This window comes from Diorhabda sublineata, chromosome 4 (assembly GCF_026230105.1).
Source record: "Diorhabda sublineata isolate icDioSubl1.1 chromosome 4, icDioSubl1.1, whole genome shotgun sequence".
NCBI lineage: Eukaryota > Metazoa > Arthropoda > Insecta > Coleoptera > Chrysomelidae > Diorhabda > Diorhabda sublineata.
The window spans coordinates 29033258-29054750 of record NC_079477.1 but is presented as its reverse complement, the minus strand read 5'-3'; the positions used below and the strand labels follow the sequence as shown (position 1 = coordinate 29054750).

At 30.9% G+C, this 21493-nt stretch overlaps 1 protein-coding gene across 1 annotated transcript in view; it reads left to right on the top strand.

The window, feature by feature from the left end:
- LOC130443126 (CKLF-like MARVEL transmembrane domain-containing protein 4) overlaps positions 1–21493 on the top strand; it is a 60703-nt gene extending 39210 nt beyond the window's left edge. The window contains exons 2-4 of the mRNA XM_056777605.1: positions 12094–12261; positions 14097–14216; positions 16414–21493. Of these exons, the coding sequence (XP_056633583.1) occupies positions 12094–12261; positions 14097–14216; positions 16414–16500 (375 nt within the window). The 3' untranslated portion in view covers positions 16501–21493. The remainder of the gene's footprint in view (positions 1–12093; positions 12262–14096; positions 14217–16413) is intronic.

The window sequence follows — 21493 nt, the reverse complement described above, 5'->3', positions numbered from 1 at the left end:
AGTGAAATGAGTACTAAAAGGTGGAGAAGGTGGAAAAAAATAAGAGGAAGACGAAGAAAAAACGGTTGGCGGAGGTTGGAAGAGATTTCAGAACAGTGAGAGTGAGGGACTGGTAAAATAAGGCAAAAAAAACAGTAAAAAAATAAAAAAAAGATTGGAAGGTCTCTAAACCGAGAGTCATGTAGATCTGTAGGGCTGATTTTGGTTATTTTGCCTTTCGGTCGACTTTCAAAAACCTTTCCCGTACATTTGAAGTTCTCACTCCAACACCATAATCCAACAAAACCTGTCGAATATCTCTGCTTGTATTTTTACATATAGTTTGCTATTTTTATCAAAATTGTATCAATTCTTGTATCAAGTTGTTTTTTCGTTTGCGCCTGCATTTTCGTTTTTTTTCTAAATATTGAGTCTTGAAATATCTCCAACATTTTTGAAATACTTGATTCTCCTACATGGATAGTCACAGACTTCGCTAAGAGTAATGATTTTAGCACGCTTCCTAGGTAAATATTCGTATTTGAACAATCAAAATAAACTCTAAAACTAGTTAAACAACTTTTTTATTCAAATCAATTCTGCAGACTGCCGCTGGGTAGATACACCCGTTTTTAAGCGGATCTGGACATCACCAGTAATCTTAATCTAACACAGACCAGAAAAACATGGTAGTAGGCTGCAGTTTAGGTTTTATACGATGTCATAATTAGATCATTCACGCCTTATTTTGTACGTTCATTAAAATTTGGATTCATTCCGAAATATAATCAAACACTAATAGATTTGTCGCTTTCACTACCTCCCGTTGTTTTAAAACTCAAATCACGACATCAACGTTTATGTTTATATGTTCGTATATAGTAATGTGGGTCGAAGAAAATGTTTGGTACAGGTGTGTTTCTTTCTTTTGTTGTTTTTTCTGCGTTAAATTTGGCACGGTTACGGTATTCACCTGTTGCTTTTGGTACAATTCCACCAAGTCATTGATATCTATATAAAAAGCGAAACCAGAATCAATATGTTCAATGGAATGGATTTGATATACCTTGAAAAAAACCGATTGGATATTTGTATAATTATAAATAAATTATTAGATATAATAATAAACTAAGTAATAAACTAACCAATTTAGTAAAGGCTACGTTTGAAAATTATAGATTTTGAATATTGAAACTAACGGGAGTAATTAATGAGATTATAAGATTGGTATAGATCTTATATCTTATATGGTATAAGAAAATGTGTTCTATTTATAATAGTCTTTTATTTGTTATTATTGTAATTTTGAATATTGAAAGATATGTACGAGTTTGTTCATCAACAGAATCTTTACACGTTTAGTCGAGTTGGTTACCAATTTTCTCAAACCATTTAAGAGTACAAAAAGTGATCGAAAGGAGCCAGCTAATTATTCTTAACAGGTGCAATGTCATGATGGAACTAAATTCTTCTCAATAAATGCCAATGTTTTTCTTTAAATTTCGTCATCAAAACGGCTTAGCAAATAAGTATAATATTGACCAATTCTCGTTTTTTATCCTAAATAGTACATAAATATTACACCTTTGGAATACTGGGATTTTGGAATTTTGTTTGGTGCAATGGATTTAGTCAAATTCTTTAATGTAATACTTGTAAATTGAGAAGAAACAGCGTAAACTTACCTTCAGTGAAAGTGGAAACAATGTTTATGTTAACTGGGGTAATCATCAATAGTGTATATCGAATTGTCAATATTGAGAGATTCTTAAACACAAAATGCTCAACAACAAATGCGTGGTTTGTCAAACAGTTTTATTAATCGACAAGAAAAACACGATTTTATGATTCGAATGAAATTTTGTCATTCAATATATTTTCTATATACACTTTCATAATTTTTTGTTTGATGTAAATCGCTTTCTGCCTGAGATTTTTGCTATAAATAAGGAAAACCGCGTTATATGAATAGGGTGAATGTTGAAATAGTTCGTACTTTGATTTACTAACCAAAAACTAAACCAAAATTTTTTTGATGATGATTATTTTTACATCTGTTCTCTCCAAAAGATTACAATTACAATTACAAAATTCTGTTTCACTTTTTCTTCCTATCAGCTTTGGGGCCGAAGTACAGGGTTCGTACTACTCTTTAACTTCTTATTTTGATCAAGATCGTGGTGTTAAACTCAATCCTTATCTACAGTTAAAAATAACGTTTTTTATTCTTTTTGAAATACTTCAAATGCTTTTGCTTTACTCATTTTGCACATATATTTCTGTAACACAAAGCTATACCTTAATATTGCTGACACTGTCTAATGAAATGTCTACTGTATACTAAAAATAGTGATACGTCTATGGACTATGAATGCTTCTCCATTTTATTACTCTTTCAATCATCAAAATAGACTATAAAAATAACTTACTCAAAAACCGATTACGATAGTCCAGGAAAGTGAGGCCGACAATTGAATCTATTTTCTGAAAATTATATCCATAATCGAAAATATATGGACCATAATTTTTCTAAATTCTATGATAAATTATTTTTCCTTTTACACAAAACTGTAGGCATAAAAATTGTAGGAAATTTTATGCCGTATAGTATGTTGAAACTAGATTTCCAAAAAAAAATTTTTCAACCCATAAGTTTTCAAAAATTAATGAAAAATTTGTAAATACATATATAGAAATATAGAGGAAATATTTTTAAAAAAATTGTTCGCAAGTTTTTAAAATTAACCATAGCAGTTGCGTAAATTGAAATAATAAATTTTTTTCAATTACTGTTCATTTATTGAATATTAACAGTTTGGAGATGCGGTTTGCTATAATCGAACAGAAAAATAGTTGTGGTTTGATAGACAACATCAACAAATTTCATTCACCTACTTTAAATTATAAAAGAATAGGCCTACAAAAACTCAAACATTTTGTCTTCGAAAATATTTTCCCGAACTACAAATCTATTTTTCTCACTAACTATGGACTGGATTCTTCATTTTCAAAATTTTATCCTCGATTTGTTCAATTAACAAATTTTTTGCTCCAACAGAAATCCAATGAAATTAATTAATGAATTGATAATATTGATCAGAATTTGAATGAAATTATAGAATCAACATACCAAACATAATAATCAAATTACAACAGCTTGCATATTGGAAATTTATCAGTTATAGAAACTAAGTCGTCTGAATCTTCACTTAACTTTTCTAATTTTTCTTTTGTTAATTACACCTTCAAATAAAATATTTTTGTTCTGTATTTTTTCTATAATCAGCAAAAAATTTTCTATGCTTATAGAAAACAAGTTTCCGAAATCTGTTATAATATTTTTCCGAACGAATATCAATGTCCTTAGGTTATTATTACTTCCCATGGCTTCATAGTCAAAATTCCATAAGAAAAAGTATACAATTTCATAACCTTAAAGTTTATTTTATATGTTGTGGTCAGTTATAGGCTGTTGCCTTGGTTTTGGAGTATGATAGGCAGAAAAGGGCACCTAGGCGATGGTGGGCCAAGCCCTGGCCAAATAGAATAACGGAAAACATAAATTCAGCTATAGAATTAGTCGAGAAAACATACAAAATTATATTTGACAATGGATGAAGAAACATGAACAAACTCTTAAGAAAAATAAAACAAAATAACTAAGAAATTCTTGGCAAGAGACGTAATATCAGCAGATCAGAAGCTCATTATCAACAAATTGATAATGTTGCAAGTGGGAGATATTGCATGAAACAATCAGCTGAACTTCATCTGCGCATGCTTTTGATCAAGAAATATTGCGTCTTGCATTGCATTGCATTACACGTTGTCTTGCGTCATGTCAAGCGGTCTTTAGGAGAGTTCTGATTTTGAAAATACCACATTCCTTGAAAACTAATTGCTGCATAAGAGGATTAGTATATTATTTCACAACCGTTTGAAGAGAACTTGAAATTAAAAATTATACATCCCTTTTGAGCTATATATACTTGTCAACAAACCCACCTTGACTGTTTTTAGTGCACATTTACCCCAAGAAACCCACTGCAGTTTGATCTCTGATCTATGGTGGTTAATCCTCGGCGTCCATATTGCAATTTAACAACGTTAAACATGTTTTTATAATGATAATTATTTATTTTTACAAAGAAAAATTAATATTTATTAGCATATCAGCAACATATTTCTTCACAGAGAAACCCAGATAAGCTATTGTTGTGACATAGGTTAGGTTAGGTAAGCTCAGTTTTGTTGTTTGAAATATCTGCTTACATTATGAAACGCCTCTAAGTGTGATGTGTTTTAAACATGGAAATGACTAATAAATAACTGCATAAATATTACTTATATGTTGAACATTCAAGGTTTCAGTATTAGTAATGCATAAAAGCGACTACAATATTTCAATGATGATAATATTCCAACTACTAACATTGCGTCTTAATATTTGACGAATGTTTCTGAAAATATTTTGGGTTGCAAGGTCGATTTTTTACTTTGATCTACTATTTTTCATAAGAATAATTTATGATACAAGATGAATAGCATTAGTACAAGATGGATAAAAATGTTATACGAGGATGACGTTTTATATTTTGAGATACAAGTCTTTAGACTTGAGACCGTTTATTTTTTTAATTTGATAAATTGTTCTGCCTATATCTTCTTCCGTCGTCAAACGTTGAGCAGAAATCACACGTGACGGAATCAGACTAATTAGGTGGATTGAAAAAAATTGTATTCGGCTCAGTAGAACCAAAATCAATGACGGAAAGTAGAATATAAAGACGATTTACCTAGGAAATGTCGAAGACGAATTTATAATCAGTATAAGTCATTGTGTAGTATAGATATGGAAAACCTTTTTTTTTTTCAAAAATCATGCTTTATACAGATTTCAAAGAGTACAAAAATGTAAAAGATAATCACAGGATAGGGGTCGTGTCGGATGAAATTTGTACGTATGATATCATAATTTGGCAATAATAGAATAAAAAAAAATACCGAAAGTATATATCTACATTATTGAATTTATATAAATTTCGATTTTTATATTATTTTGAAATGTACGCGCCACGCTGCAGTCTACTTAACTAAAATTCTATATCTTTTAGTCCAGGAACCAAGGGTTTTAAACAGATACTAAAACCAAAAGAAATGATTTTTGGTATTCGAGCAGTTTTTTCATTTAAGAAAAAACATTATTCGGTACTCGAGCGTCTATGGAAACTGAGGATAACTCCAGAAAATTGGTATTTTGTGAATAACGTGAAAGGGGTTGAAAACATCAATACTATGTATACCTACAAACAAACTTGTACAACGTTAAAATCTGCACAATAAATGTGTCTTCATATTTTTTGCAAAATGCTTCCTGTACGAAATAATGAGCAAATATCAGATCTACGCATCAACAAATCGGAAGAGAAGAATCTAATGACTGGACTTACCTGTTTTATACTAGATTTTTCCTCCAATAAATCTTCTCCCGCGAAAATTAATTCCAGCGGGGAAAAACTCACGTGGCGTGAATCTTCACATTAATTCCTTGACTATAGTGGGCTGTAAGGAATCGACCCTTTGTCCCTATTCAAGCTACTCTTATATCTAGCAATTTCAATGCTTTTGAATGCATTCAATAATTTGTTATTGAATATATTTTTTAACAATTTTACATTATTAATATTTATGTTTGGGATTGCCTAGAAAAATTAAACAAGCTAGACAAGACAAGTAAGTCTCTGAAGACAATAACTTGGTTATCGAAACGCGCGTCAGACCGTGTAATTTGTGAGTGTTGGAGTAGTGGTAGTGTAAACAGTGTGCTCAGTACGAATATCGCCAACGGTCTCAGAAATTCCAACTTAGTTAATAATAATAGCTATAAAGTGTCGTCCAAAGTGATATTTATCTATTAACCAAAGCTGTTTTTGGCCAAATTCAATCACATTTTTCACGTTGTTTTTTAGTTTGCTCATTCTTCAGATCGATGTTTTTGCGTTTGATGTAAAAATTTCAAAGTGCAGTTTCCTGTAAAAGGCCACTTGTCATTCTAGACCCATGACCCAGACCTTTCAGGATATGCGTCTAAAAACGTGCGGTGAGACAGTTTTCATTCATCTTTTTTTACACTTTCCTGAAATTTTCCAAAACACATGGAAATTTTTATGATTAGGCTAGTAAGTCTACTTTCTTGACTGTAGCTTCATCAATGTGAGAATCCGTATTTCAGAACCTGATCTTCCTCACAGTGACCTTAAATTTTTTCTTGGTAATCTTAGGCCACTTTTATTTTGAAATATCAAGCGCTGATTTTTCACACGGTGAACCAGGCGACAGGGAACTCCGAGGAGGCCGCTTTCAATAATTAATTAAATATGATTACTCATCATTATTCAATAAATCAATATATTAATACATCTTCAGTCATTCTGGTTTATACTAGTATTTTTTTCCTCCTATATATGTATATATAGATTTCGAGTCTCGTATACACTGCGACCCAAAGGATCTATTGGATCCCCCTATCTTGCTGAGATACTGGAGAACCCAGATGGATTTAATTGCCAGAGATCTTCGTCTTCTATTTCAAGCACTCCTCCAGGTGAAGTGTTCTATGTTCCTCAGTGTTTCACATTTCGAGAGAATGTGTTCAAAAAAAACGCCCCATTATCTGCTAGGTCTATCCGTCTTCAGGTGTTTTTTGAGGTGACAGTGCCTCGATAGAACTCCTGTTAGTATTCGTAGATTATTTTTACTTAGATACAGCAGATCTACTCTTGTAATAGTTTCTCAGAAAAGTATTTTTCTGTCTCAACCCCTGCAGCTGGTCCAATAATTGGTTTTTTTCCTATCTAACTTCTTTTCCAATGCTTTTTCCATTGTTCTGTAGCTGATACCATAGAAGACTTCGGTTCCCATGAAGAGGTTGTCTGCCCCGTTTTAGCGAGCTTATCAGCTATTTCATTTCCTTTCCTGATGATCTCCTGTTTGCGATAGTTCCTCTCTAGATTGAACCAAACACATTTTTCAATTGCATAGATTTCTGCTTGATAAATGCTTGGTGCGCTGCCCAGCCACTTTTTTTTCCTTCTTTTTCACTTATTTCAGTTCGAAAACTCCAATTTATAATAAACTTCAGTCGGTCTATATGATTTCATCCTTTCTTCTATTTTTAAGAAATTTATTTCAATTGATACGAAAAAATAAAAGGTTTTATCGCAATTTTTTGGAAAAATCATTAATAAATAATTCGAACCGTCAAAGCTGTTTTTATAATCGGGAGCGAATTCACAAATATCAATAGTGTAGAATCGGAAAATCAACTTTATAACAATCATTATGGGAATCTGATTTTAGTCTACTGAAATCACGAATCCACACAGTTACAGCCTAATTAACTTTAGCATGCGCTTCACAACTCTTGCACCAGGGGTCCATTACAGAAAAACAACACTTCAGGGCCACTTATCTCCAAAATTGACTATTTTTCCAAAAAAATTGTAGATAGAGAACTATCACGCTCTAAATACTTGTTTGTATCGAAATTTTCAATACCTTCTACCTTATTGACAAAATACCAATTTTCACAATTTTTCCGGTGATTTTCTCAATTTTTCATGGTCGCTCAAGCGTTTAACATTTTTTTTTTCTTAAAATTCTCTTCAAAAACTACGCGTGTGTCAAAAATTACCATTGTTTTTTAATGTCAGGTTTTAGTAAAATTTTGGTTACAGCACCTGGATTATTTATTTATAAATATCCATAAACATACTAAATTCGGAAAGATATTTTTTATAGAATGGTTGGAAGACTGATTGAAGTTAAAACAACCATATTCGCGATATGAAATATTAAATTAATTAACTAATTGACTAGTTAATTGGCGAATATTATAATTGATTCATATGTTCTCATCAGTAAGTAATCACGCAAAATTCAAAGCGAAATATTTACTGGAGTGTGATATTGATTATAAAATTTGGACCATAGAAATAGAGTGAATTCAATACAGAGTGGTAAAAAGAAAGGTGTTATTCCTGATTCTAATTCTATAAATTTTTGAACGAAATCATTTCTCAAGTTTTTTGTATATTGTTTCACTTAAAATCATGACATATCTATGAAACTTTTTTTAGTTTCATAGATGCAGAATAATTCTTTTTCACATTAGTACAAGTAAAATCGGATTAAGTTCGAAATTAAGTTGGGCACTTCTGATTTTATAGATTCTCAGAGGTTTCAAGTTACTGAATAAGCCTAACAACTATTAACAGAATTATGAGCATAGGTTTTCGAAATTTTGGAACTGGTAACTCAAAACAATTTTGAAATGCGAAAACTAAGAGAAATTCGAAAAAAAACTGTTGAGCACAAAATTTTCTAAAGGGTCTTTCTAAAAGGTCTTTAGTCACTATATCTGAATGAATCTTCCTTAACGCCGAAAACCGGAGCATTTCCGGAGGCGAATTCCCCCCAGTACGAATTCAAGCTAATTTACCTTCCAGGCACACATGGAAACTGCTCTAACTCTTGGAAAACTACTTCGTTTTCAAAAAATCAAAATGCATCATGATAGTTAAGATCTTTATTTTCTAATCGGGAAGCCAGCATAATTTTCGACTTGAGAAATTTTCGAAAATCTTGCGAGATGAAGAGGTATGTCGTCCACGTAAGTACTTGGAGTTTAAATTTATATATTTCATCTCTGCCATATAAACAAGCAAATTCAACAAGAGATTTGTCGTTTGTGTTATTAATATTTTCATGTATATAACACACATGAACTACTGTTTGGTTTCAAATGAACTTTTAGAAAACGGGATCATTAACACTATCTTCGTTCTCGGTTGATTATTGTTATTAGTTTCACTTTCACAAAAATGTGGGTACTCATTTTATGCTCTATAGTTTTGGCAATTTTTTTCGAATTCTACGTAGTTTTTCAAGTTATTCAAGATTCAAAATATTTTTGAACGGTCAAACCCATTTTATAATGGAAATTTTGAGATTAGGAAAAAATTGAAAACTTCTTTGTACAGAATGTTGTGCTCTACATTTTTTGTACCGGCGGTTTGTGTCGAAATCCTCATAGTTTTCGAGTTATCCGCAATACAAAATGTTTTGGAGTACATGAACCCATTTTACGGTGAAAATTTTGAGGCCAGGAAAAAATGCTTGTTACGGCAGTTTTTTTATCGAATTCCTCATAGTTTTCGAGTGATTCGCGTTTCAAAATTTTTTTTTAGTTTCAAGTCCCAAAATTTAACAAATCCTTACCTGAAATTTTGTTGCTAGACTTATTCAGTATTTCAAAACCTCCCAAAATCTAGAAAATCAAAATCACCCAATAAAATTTAAGGTTATAGATCAAAATCGCCTTATTTGCCTGTACTATAATAAATGCCTTGGATGGTCGTCGTAAGTAATAAAAGATTGTAAATAATATTAAAATAGGCGTAATTATTTTAAAAATCACAAGGTCACTGTATATATTACCTATTTTATCGACAATATACTGAGTAAACATGAATGGTGCCTTTGAATTATTAACTAAATGCAGTTGTATTATTTTAAAGTGATATCCAATTTACAAGACGTCCTTGTTTTTGAAGCTGCTCAAATTTGTCTAAATAAATCGGTGACGAGATATTGGTTATATTTACTCGATGGCGTATGCTATTTCAGAACATTGAAATAGAGGTTAGTTTCACATATTAGTCCAGGCAAATTAGAATATAAAATGAAAAAATTGTAACTTGGACTTTAATAACTGTATTGTGATTTACAGTTCAAAAGTGAAGAACGTCGAATAGAAAATAATTTCAAGTATAAAACATAGATTTATTTGTGTGTCATCGCACAAAATTATATTCTATTGAAAGAATCTGCCTATTTTATATAGACTACTACAATTTTCCAAATTTATTTTGTTGGAATAGAGTCGTAATTTACTTGATTACTATGTTTTAATGATCAATATTTAAAGAATTGTATCTCCCAACAAGATTTTAAATTCACCATACAACGACATTCATATAAATACAATTTTACGTCCTTTAGATACATACGCCAATGCAAAGTGATACGTTACCAATTTTGTCGATACTAATAAGGCCATTTCCGTTCTTTTTTGCTCTTCCTTTGGCTCGTGATGCAATAATAAAAGAGAGTGCAACCGCACCTGCAAAGTCTACTAGGTCATCCACCTTGAAAGTTCCGCAGAGGCGTAGCTTGAGTAATTATCAAGGGCAATAAATTTGTTATATAACTTATAAAGCCTCTTATTCTCAACAATTTCGGAAAAAACTGAGTGAAAAAAGTATTTAGATAAAGCTTCAATTAATGAGTAATAAATTTAAAGAACCTTTAAAGCATAATATGGAGAGTATCAATTTCCAATGATCACTTTGTTTATTAAATGATCATATAAAAAGGAAACCTTGATATTCGAAGTATAGTCATTCATATAATGTGATTTTAACCCAACGTTCAGCAAGCTTTTTGACACTCTTTGGAAAAACTATTCTTTGGTTATAAGTACTAAAAACTCTAGCACAGCATTCTTCATAATTCCTTTGGATTCAAATTTTTTCCATGCAAGAAATTCATCATGGAGTTTGGTAGCTTTCAACCGCTTTACTTAAATATTTCACATAGAAATTGAGGTTTTCCGTAATTCTATAATACATTATAGGTTCATTCCAATGCACTTGAAAACCGTGCGTTGCAATTTCCGTTTCTGCACCCAAAGAAAAACGCGTTCAAAAAACGTGACGTTTTATGGGATGAGCCCATGCAAGTATTCCAACTTAATAGGGACTGTTCGAGAATCTCTCTACGAGATATAGAAATACTAAACTGTGTGATTCATATACTTTCTATATTCGAAAGTTGTGTCAACTTTAGAAAAAAAGGCCAGACAGCCAGACACCTTAGACGATTGAGAATTGTGTGTCTCAGTATTAATATATACATTAAAATAATTATATGTAAAATTATTACCATGAATCTTATTAACATTTAATGAAATATAAATAAAATCTAATGCCAAACCACTTTAAATATCTTTTTATTAACCGGTCATCAGTCAAAATTGAATTCTATATAAACATTTTTGAATTCTTATTAAATTCTAATGAACTCCAATTGCACAAATAAGTTTTATTTACCTGCTGCTATTTCCCAAAATAAAACAAAATAAAAAAAAATAAAACAAAACTAAACTTCTTCTCTTTAAGTTAAACGGTAAAAAAAACTATTTTTGGTTGGTAGAAACCTGCTTTAAGAGCTCCGTTTCTTTCAAAATCAGTCGTGTTCTTTTGACCATTGCTGATCTATCAAGGAAAAAACTTTTTCAACGTTTGCGTTATGTCTTGGAATCGCGAAGTAATACTTACAAGGAACTCTGGAAAGCAATCTTGACTACACATCGATTTGAAATAGGCTGCACACTTCTTATGCGCGAACAGTTTCTTGAAATCGATGTTTTCTTCGTTATTGTTCAGGAAACTTTTAAGGTTTTGAAGTTGATCAAAACATTTGCTATCGGGCGAGACTGCATAGTGCCGGAGCATTCGTCACCGTTTGTTTTAACAGGACATGCAATCGAAAAGCCAGACTAAGTTTGGCTTTACCCGGACGCCTGGTTGTCCTACTCTGGTCTAGGGTAGAGCTATCTCCGTTCCATTGTCCGCAGTCTAGTATTCCTTTGTCTATGATTTAGTGTATATACTGTTTGGATTGACTTGAGCGTGAGACCGTTTATTGCTTGTCTTCCGAATTTTAGCTCATTTCTGGTCACGTACGTGGTTCTGTCATTGGATAGCATGTTTTTTAATATTTTTTGTTTGTTTTCTCGATTCATAATTTGTAAATTGAAATTATATTAATTACTACATGACTTATGAATGCGCATTTTGAAAACTTACCAACTTACCTGCTCACAAATCGATCCGTTTCGGTTCTGGGACAATACAAAAACGGAGTGTTGGAACAAACTTTATGTACATCGAATTTATTAGTAGTAAACCCAATTATAAATCACTATTTATGGGTACAGACTTATTTTGTTCCAACGACTTTCAATTGTTACTTATTTTTTTTTATTTCTAGATATTTGGTATTCTATGTATGGCTTTAGCATCACCAGCTTATTACAGTGGTACACATTTTTTCCTGTTCGTTGCTACAACCAGTTTTATTTTCACAATTCTATGGATTTTCATATACCTATTAGGAATTAGAGAAGCATTGAAACTACCAATCAATTGGATTCTGTCAGTAAGTAATATTGAAAATTAATATTCTATCAAAATCATTTAGCGATTTGAAATTTTAATAATGTGTGCTCTGTTCGTCGATTAAATCGATCCTACTTCAAACCTAGTACTGGATAACATCGATAATAAAAAATCGACACCTAACTGTTTATCTTAGGGTGATCCGGGACTTGATGCAAAAAATTCGGGAGTGAGTAGATGATGTGAAAATAATGCTGTGACATAAAAATTCTCATACGACCCCTCGTTTCTGAGTTATAAGCCTTTAAAATAAAGTCACAACTTATATTCAAGCATATTCTCTAAATTATACGAGGGCCGTTTCTTTTCAACCTCCGATAGGCTATAAATAAAAGACAAGTTCATATAAAACAATAATTTTATTACCAAAAGATTAGTACAGCTGAAGTTTTCCCCAATTTCTGCAGCCCTATGGCATTCAGCCTGTAGTGAACGAATCACGCTTCGTAATTCACACTTGGCAGGAACATGTTTACGTGGCAGTAACACAACGCCGACTGACGCTTGAATCTCAACAATGGCAGAGTGTGTAGTGCGAGAGCTTCGCAGTGCATGTCCGCTATCTTTTGCCCGCGTAGCGTCTGCACGGAGCGATCGGATGTTGAAAGAAAAACGGCTTTCGGAAATTAGAAATTTATGAATTTCTCCTTGTTTAACTCGATAAAATTTATGATTTAGGAAGTATGTGTGTATATAAGGCAGAATCTTCGAATGCTCTTCCAAGTTCAATAAAATATTCTCCGTAGACTCCGGAAGTGCAAGTTGCCCACTTCGAACATTTATTACAGTTTTTTTTTTTTAAATTTTTATAACATAAGTTGTAGGAAAACACGTAACACGAATTTTTTTATGTCACAGCATTATTTTGACGTCATCTACTCACTCCTGAATGTTTTGCATCAAGTCCTGGAACACCCTGTAGAAAAGACTGATTCAACGCTCCCAAAATATTTATATTTGAGTAGAAATCGTCAGGACAAGATTCATTTATCTTTATATCTTTCTCGAGAATTTAACAGCTGAGCGATATTTAGCATCTTAGCATCTTTGTATGGCAGTGCTTGCGATCCTAATTGCAGCATTTCAAGATACAAATGATAAGGAAAACTTGTGTACCAGCATTTGGCTCCAAAATGATGGTGCACAACCACATTGAGGCATTAAGTTTAAAGAAAGTTGGATTGGTGGATCAATGAAGTGGTCACCTAGGTCTTGAATTTTTTCTGTAGAGACATTTGAAAATGTCTACGTTCCAATAAAAAAAGTTAGTAATTGAGAGATTGCAATAATGAAACGTATAACTCCGCAGATGATGTAAATCAGGCCCACCATCGTCTTGACCTACGTCAGATACGGAATGGGACACTGTTTAAATAATTCCTTTAAGGAATAATTTTAATTTAATAGACTGCACAGTTAATTTAAAAGGTATTACTAAAATTTAGTTTTCCGTTTTTAGTTTCAGTTTTCATTAATTTTATCTTCCTTTTCTTTTGTGATCTTTCTTTTGTGTCCTCTACTTAAATTATTTTTTTGACTTTTTATTTTTGTGACTTCTGTCAAAAGATATACTATTTTGACATTTTATTCGGAAGTGAACATTGTACGATTTATGAATTTTGCGCATTCATTACAACTCTCTATATGTCATTATCTTTCCATCGAAACGATTCTTATCATTTTTCTAGCAGCGCTTGTTTTTTTTTTCGATTGCGCCATCGCAATCTTTGCGATGGTCCTCAACATCCGATATTTTTCAGTACTGTACTCGGTATATTGTTAGTTTAAATATTAAATTGTATATTTAATTTTCAGGAATTGGTTAACACGGGTTTCTGGGCGATATTGTACATCGTTGCTTTCATCGTTCAGTTAATTATAGCATCAGGAACACACCCTATTTTATACTTTAGAGATGCCTATATAGCAGCTGGGGTAAGTTTTAACCTGTTTATTAAGAACTAGCTAACACGACAAACTTTATACCGCCAAAAAGTCAATAAGGTCGTGTTAAAGATTATCTCAACTTACTAGAATTATTGTTCATAATTGTTAATAATGCGGCTCGAAGGACCATATTTTCGTGTGTAATCAACTGTAAATAAAACTGCTTTGTTTAAATTTAAATAAAAAGTACTAACAAGTACTCGTGTTTTATGTTTTTGAAAATCGTATACTCGACATTTGCCACATTTCGGCGTGCAGTTGGTTTAAATTTATCGGCACTAAACATATTACTCTCTCCGTTTATTCAAAAAATCGTGTCAACTCACAACTGAATACTATACATCTATGTATATTTTGTTTATATAAAAACGTTTATGTGGAGCTTCTTAATATTTTCGTAGATATTTTGTAAAACTGTTATAACTTTAAAGGGGTCTGGGGGGAAAACGAGGCTTTGTCAGTAAAAATGCTTTTAGGAATTATCTTCTTAAATGAAGGAAAAGCTTTCGCAAAAATTTCAGCAAAATCTTTTCGGAACTTTAACTCATTTTATTTTTAATCCTAATACTACACATTTTCTAATACTCGTAGTAATACATTTATTACATATAGATTGATCATTACGAACCTAACAATAATGGAGCCTGCAAATGATCAGTTTCATATTTTATTCCTTATAAGTCGTTAAGAATAATGGATACTTTTATAGTTTCTTTGCATAATTTAATAAATATAAGACCATTAGGTTCCCAGGTAATTTAACTAATAATACAATGTATTAGTATGGATAAATATTAGAATCAGGATCATAATATTGGCAATTAAAGAGGAAGAATACTTGGAAAAGCAAAATGGAAAGTATGATTAGGTTAGGTTAGGTTAAACAACTACGTATTAGAATGACAAAAAATATTATAGATCAAAGAAGAACAAAACAAGAAGATTTAAGACTGCAAAGAACAGTATAAGAGGGAAAAAGAGTTTAGGAAAGGAAGGGACACCAAAGAGTAGAATGTTATTTGTTTTAGCATTGTTAATTTCTTTGATACACTTCATATTTTATCTCTCACATTCAGTATGTACCAATCAAATAGTGAGGAAATGTTTACAGGGACGAATCGTGTATTAATAAATCAGAACTCCTACATCACATATCATAAGCGATCAATCTAGTATAAAAGTGTGTGCAGGATAAGAAGAAATGCATTTGTAATTTTAATCTTTCCCGATTGTTATTATATCTATTTCCTCGTTTTTATTGAAGTTTTTATGGGTTGAGTCGGTATAAACTTGAACACATTATTTATTAATAAAATAAATAAGAAACAAGAAAAAATCAATTCTATACCATCGTTCCCTATCAGGCACATCTTTTAGGTGAATTGAAATATGAAAATAACAAATAATTTTTTAATCCCAAATACTTGTTTCGTATACTAAAATTTTTCTAGTTAGTGGAACAGAATTTTTGTTAATTCCAATCAATTTTGTAGCTAGATTTTAAATAACTTGGTAAAGTCAACATTTGGAAAAAATTACACGTACTTTTGTTATTAATTTTCTAAGAAACGTATAGTGCTGAAGGTACTTCACATGCTGGAAGTAACAATAAGCTGTAATATAAACAGCAAATGTGAAATTTTTAGTTTTAATTGCCACGTCAAAATAATATTTTTGAAGTGTAACTTTTAACACTTGTAATCTAATAATTGGCTCGTTTATGAAATCTTATTGAACATTACCCTATAGTTCAACAGCCTCTCCCCTTTCAAAATCAGGAAGTCGTTCAACAAAATCCTGGTTTTCCTAGGGTAATTCCTTCATATTTATTATTAGTATTGGTACATATAAGTTTGAAACTGCATTAAAGGTAAATTTATAGAAAATTTTGCTAGTTTATCAAAATGTATAGGTTAAATTACTATCGTTTTATAAAATCTGACAGTTTCTTGATTACGTATTACTTTCAGTAACGAGTAAAAAAACTCTATAGAAAAAAATATAAACCCTGGTACAAATCTAAAAATTTTAAGAAAATAAAAGATTTTGAGTGAGCGTTGCCTTATATTGGAAAAAATATTTTATAATCAGCGAAACAATCTCTTTTTCCAAAATATTATGTGTGTTATAGGTTTATAGACTACTGTTTTAGGTGCACATTAAATTTTTTTATTTCTATTTTCAGGTTTTTGGACTGTTCAACGCCATAGTTTACTGCTTCGCTACATATCTTCTCTACGTAGAAATGAAACGAAATCAAACAACGAATTAATTGTTGCATTATTTTTGTTGAATGGTCAAAAATTTATCTTTAAGACAATTTGTACTGTTTTAGATTAAGCCACTGAGTACCTTAGTTATGAATCAATTCACATAAATTATAAATTTAAAAATAAGGTTCCAATATAGAATAAAACTTTATAACCGAATATCAATATCGAGTTTTGAAAAAAACGTATACATATTTTTCCGGTGCTTGGTTTCTGAATTATAGGCATGTTTGTTAAAGTGAAAAATTAGGGACGGTCTTATTTAAACAATATGATGTTACAATTTATTTATTTAAAACAGTTTCTAATTGTAATGTCTTCAGTGTTGTCCCAATTTATATTTTTCGATTCACTGTAAATATTACGGTGTAGTTATTTGTTACATTAGTTGCTTTACAATTTATTAAGCACTTTATGCTCGAAGTCCATGGGTTCGACGCTCATGAGCTTGGTACACAAGAATCAATTGGAACAAACACCGTGGAAGCACTTTTTTGAACTATACTTTTCAGTATATATACCTTCTTAATTAAGTTTAAACAAACACAATTATAAATCTAAAAAAATCGAGTTTGAAATTTTACACTCATAAGCCCAAACATTTTTCTGGTGTTTAAGGAGCAAAGGGAAAACGCAACTGTGCATAATTCTAAAAAACGATAATTTGGTACATATGCGTTTCATGTAGTGCGCACCCATGTGCCCGATTGGATGCTCAATGCTCTGTAATTGCAAAGCAACTACTGATTCATTTTGGATTCATTATACATTGTAGAAGAGCCGAATTGAAGAAAATACTCGTTTCGTTTATTCTACGTAATTATTTTTTAAATGTGAAGTAAGGACTTGTGATATATCTATTGAACGGTATCTTTATCTGTTTAAAAATGTTATCGTTCCTAAATTTATTGCAAAAATTAACAAATTAAAGTGAATAAAACGAATAATATCTTCTATGTATTTGGCTTTGTAATAATATTATTTAAGAAATTGTAACAATTAACTACTATTTTTTAATTAATTCCATTAAGAATTTGAGGAGTGAAAATACTCAGTCACACACGACTCGATTGAATTGAATTGAATATTTGAAGTGAGTTACTCGAGAATGATCCACGCGTCAAAAACTCATTTTTAACTAAAAAGTACTATTGAAGGAGGTACAAAGAACATCGGTTTGTCATTCTCTTTCTCACTTTACTCAATTCTAATTGGTGTTATATGCAATGAATTAATATTAAACATCCAATTAGACTAGATTGAAGAGAGATAGAGAGTAGTACATCGATGTTATTTTTCTCTCTATAAGCAGTTGCACACCCTTGATAAAAGTGATAAAAACAAATGTTCTTGTTAAATGAACGAAGTTATTCGTCTCCAGTATTGTATTGTCTATATCACAATTGAACAATAATATAATATTCCTTATATTTCTTCACATTATAATGTCCGTGGCTGTAATATTTATACTCGTTTATCCTGTATATATGTCAGTCTTAAATAACTGCCAAAGAGTTCTCGGAAATTATCGTCTATATAGGTGGCTGTGACTTAATCATAGAGTTAATATTAAAGATAGAAAGAGCGGCATTTAAGTTAGTATTTTACTATTGGAAGGGCATAGGTTTACCACTCTCTATCTTCTTTTACTCCCTTCTGATTGGTGTTTTAGACATATAATTAATATTTAATATCCAATCAGAATAGAGTAGACAGAGTAGTGTATCGATGATCTCTCTCTCTCTCTCCCTATCAACAGTTTTAGTTTACTAGAACAAACTCCTATAACTCGCTCTTATCTTGAATGTTGATTCTATGGAATTAATTCTATAATGATCTGTACGTTGGGAAAGGAAACGGATCCTGTTAGGATACTGAACGAAGGAATTGGTTCAAAAAGTTATATGATAAGATCACAGATCTCCGATATTTAGATGTCTCATGACTGTGTTATTTGTTCTGAATAATTTTACATTGACAGGAGTGGGCGTTAGGTTATTAATGGCGAATTTAAATTTTGTTAATGGCTTGTAATTTAAATGGATTGATCTACGTGTAAATTGTCAAATTTATGTTGAAACGTTATCTAAAGTTATCTAAAAATATTAAAGTGATTATTTGCTCAAATATAATATATAAATCGGGCTTTGATAATAAAATATAGAGAAGTTTGTTGTAAAATACGTGTACGCCTATAAAGGGTCTACAAACGCAGATAATCAGCTCATAGATTCCGAAAAAGTCTTTGATAACCTTAACATAACAACTAATATCATCAACTGTTTTTTAAAAAACAAATTTCAAACAAAACGCTATAAAACTTTCAGAAAAATTGACAGTTACACAAATATATAATATGTAAATTAAGTTTACTTTTCGGTAGGTTTTTATTTTGCCATCAAAATGATAAAGAATCAAAGAATAGCAAACGCGACGCAGAGAAGGGGCAAGATGATATTGTACACTGACTTTCGAATAAAAAAATTAATACAAAAATAAAAATAGATTAAGAAATTTCAGATTTTGTCACAAACAATGAAAATAAAATATTGTACGATATTGTCTCATATAGAAAATTTTCGACGAAAGCTTTAAAGCGAGACCAATATATAAAGTCTGAGGTTTCAAAATTTTTAAACAAAACTGTAAATCCAAATATAGTTCGTGGCCTCTTTTCGAGTAACTTACTCCATAAATACTTCATAAAAAAAGTTAGATTACTGGGTTCGGTTTAATATTATCACATTTGTAACTTAATATCACAAATATCCTACGTAATGATCAAGAGAGACATATTATTATAGTTTTTAAGGTACTTAGTATAATGAAAAAAACCATGTGTGTATACACATTAGAAATTATACTTCTTTGGCTTAAATAAGCGCAGAAAAAAATCAAAATTTCATCTAGTGTTATGAAATATGTATTTATTAATATTAGACTTGATTATTACAATTATTTTGTACAAACATATCTATGGGTGATATAAAAATATAATGTAATGAGAAATAACTTCAAGTCTATGAACGTACTTAAAAATTATTGTCTTATAGAAACACTTTTATCACGAATATTCATAAAAATTTTCCTTCACCTTCTTGAGATTCCGTCCACATTGTTGTAGACTGATAGTAACTTTTCTGTGCAGCCCAGATTCATTAGAATATTATATAAGTCGATCCTATATTTCCCTTCCATAATAACTTTACCACGAAAAACTAAACTAAAGCCAAAGAAAAGTTGAAAGATAATATAAAGCCTTACGCAGATGGAATCAATTTTGGATCAAGGCTTGTGACAACTATTGACAACTAGAAGGACCCAGGCTCAAGGAAATCAGTTCTAAATTAGTAATAGAAATATGGAAATAAGAAATGATACAGAAAAAGAATTCTTATTCCCATTCCATGAGAGGTGACCCACCTGAATGTGTCAACTACAAAAGAAACTTATTTTAAGCTCACAATTCTAAATTAGAGGTTAAAACAAAAGATAAGAAAATACTTGATTAATTATTTGGATTTAGAAAAGGATAAGTCAATTATGAACCAATTTACATTATGACATAAATAATTTAAGAAAATACAAATACAATATTGATCAGAATATATTATTAATAAACTTTAAACAGGATTTTGATAGTATGAATTAATGAACATATTGGAGTCCCGAGGAAAATGAAGAGGCTGATCAATGGAGCAATCTGCAGAGAAAAGACAGAAGAAGAACCAGCAAAGGAATTTGAATAAGGCAAGGAGATACAAGCACAACTCTTTTATAATATTGCTGTAGATGGAGAATCAAGAAAAAACTAAAACATTGTATCTAGAAATATAGAATAAAGTAATACGAAATAGAAACAAATTTTGGGTAAGTTTCTTTTTCAAAATAGATATCAAGAAAACTTCAGAAATTGGATCAGAGGATATAATCAACTTTATTCAATACAAACCATACCAGTAAAGCGCAAAGATTAAAGGAAACACAAACATAAACAGATATGAAGCAGCGATTCGATTAGTGGTAACCTATGGTACGAATCTAATATAAAAAATTGAAATGGAACACTGTCTAGTTAAAACAGAGAGACAAAGAATAGAGAAGATATTGCCAAATTCATGAAATTACACAGACTTGGATGATACGGACACAGTTACAGAAGAAATGGAGAAGATACACGGAGAAAATAAAATAGTAGAAACCAATGGAAATACTAAAAATGAGATGGGAATAGTTAATACGGATTTGAAGAGTGTGAATATCAAGAAAACGAATAAGAAAATGAAATACTGACATTCTTAAAGAAAAACAGTAGAAAAAACTAGGTTATATTGCAAGATGTGGACAAAAAACAAGAAGCTACAAAGAATTAGATTTTATACCCCTCAGAATCTGTGGTATCTATTTCTAGTACATCCACATTCTCAAGTATCAAATTTTTTGTCAAGCTCCTCTGTAAGTTTAGCATTTGGAGTAACATTCATCAGCAGGAGTAGGTTATTAAATTTGGGTTTCGTGATAGTCAATCTATCCATAAAACAATGCTACCGAACTGTCTATTCTAGATTTATAAATATTTGAATAAATGCATTGAGTATGGTTATTAGTTGACTAATTTACCAACCAACTTTGTGGTGTTGCATTTTGACATAGCGGTGTCGGTATGCATCGTAAAAATTTCTTACCCGAACCACGCCAGAAGAAGTATAACTTCAAAAATGTATTGACTGTATGATTAACAGTCTAAATCTTATGAGTATGTGTAAGATTTTTGTATGATTTTGTATGTTGTAGTAATATGTATTTATATAGTCGTTTTTCACGCATATTCACTATTTTTTGTTTATTATAATGTTTTTGCTATTAGCTTATGTCTAAAATTCACTTTTTTCAATACTAATGTTTAAGTTTTCAAATTTTATCACGAATAACATTGTACCTAATACTACTGTATAGTTTATTTTTAAAATAAATATTTGTTTTTAATGTCTTTAA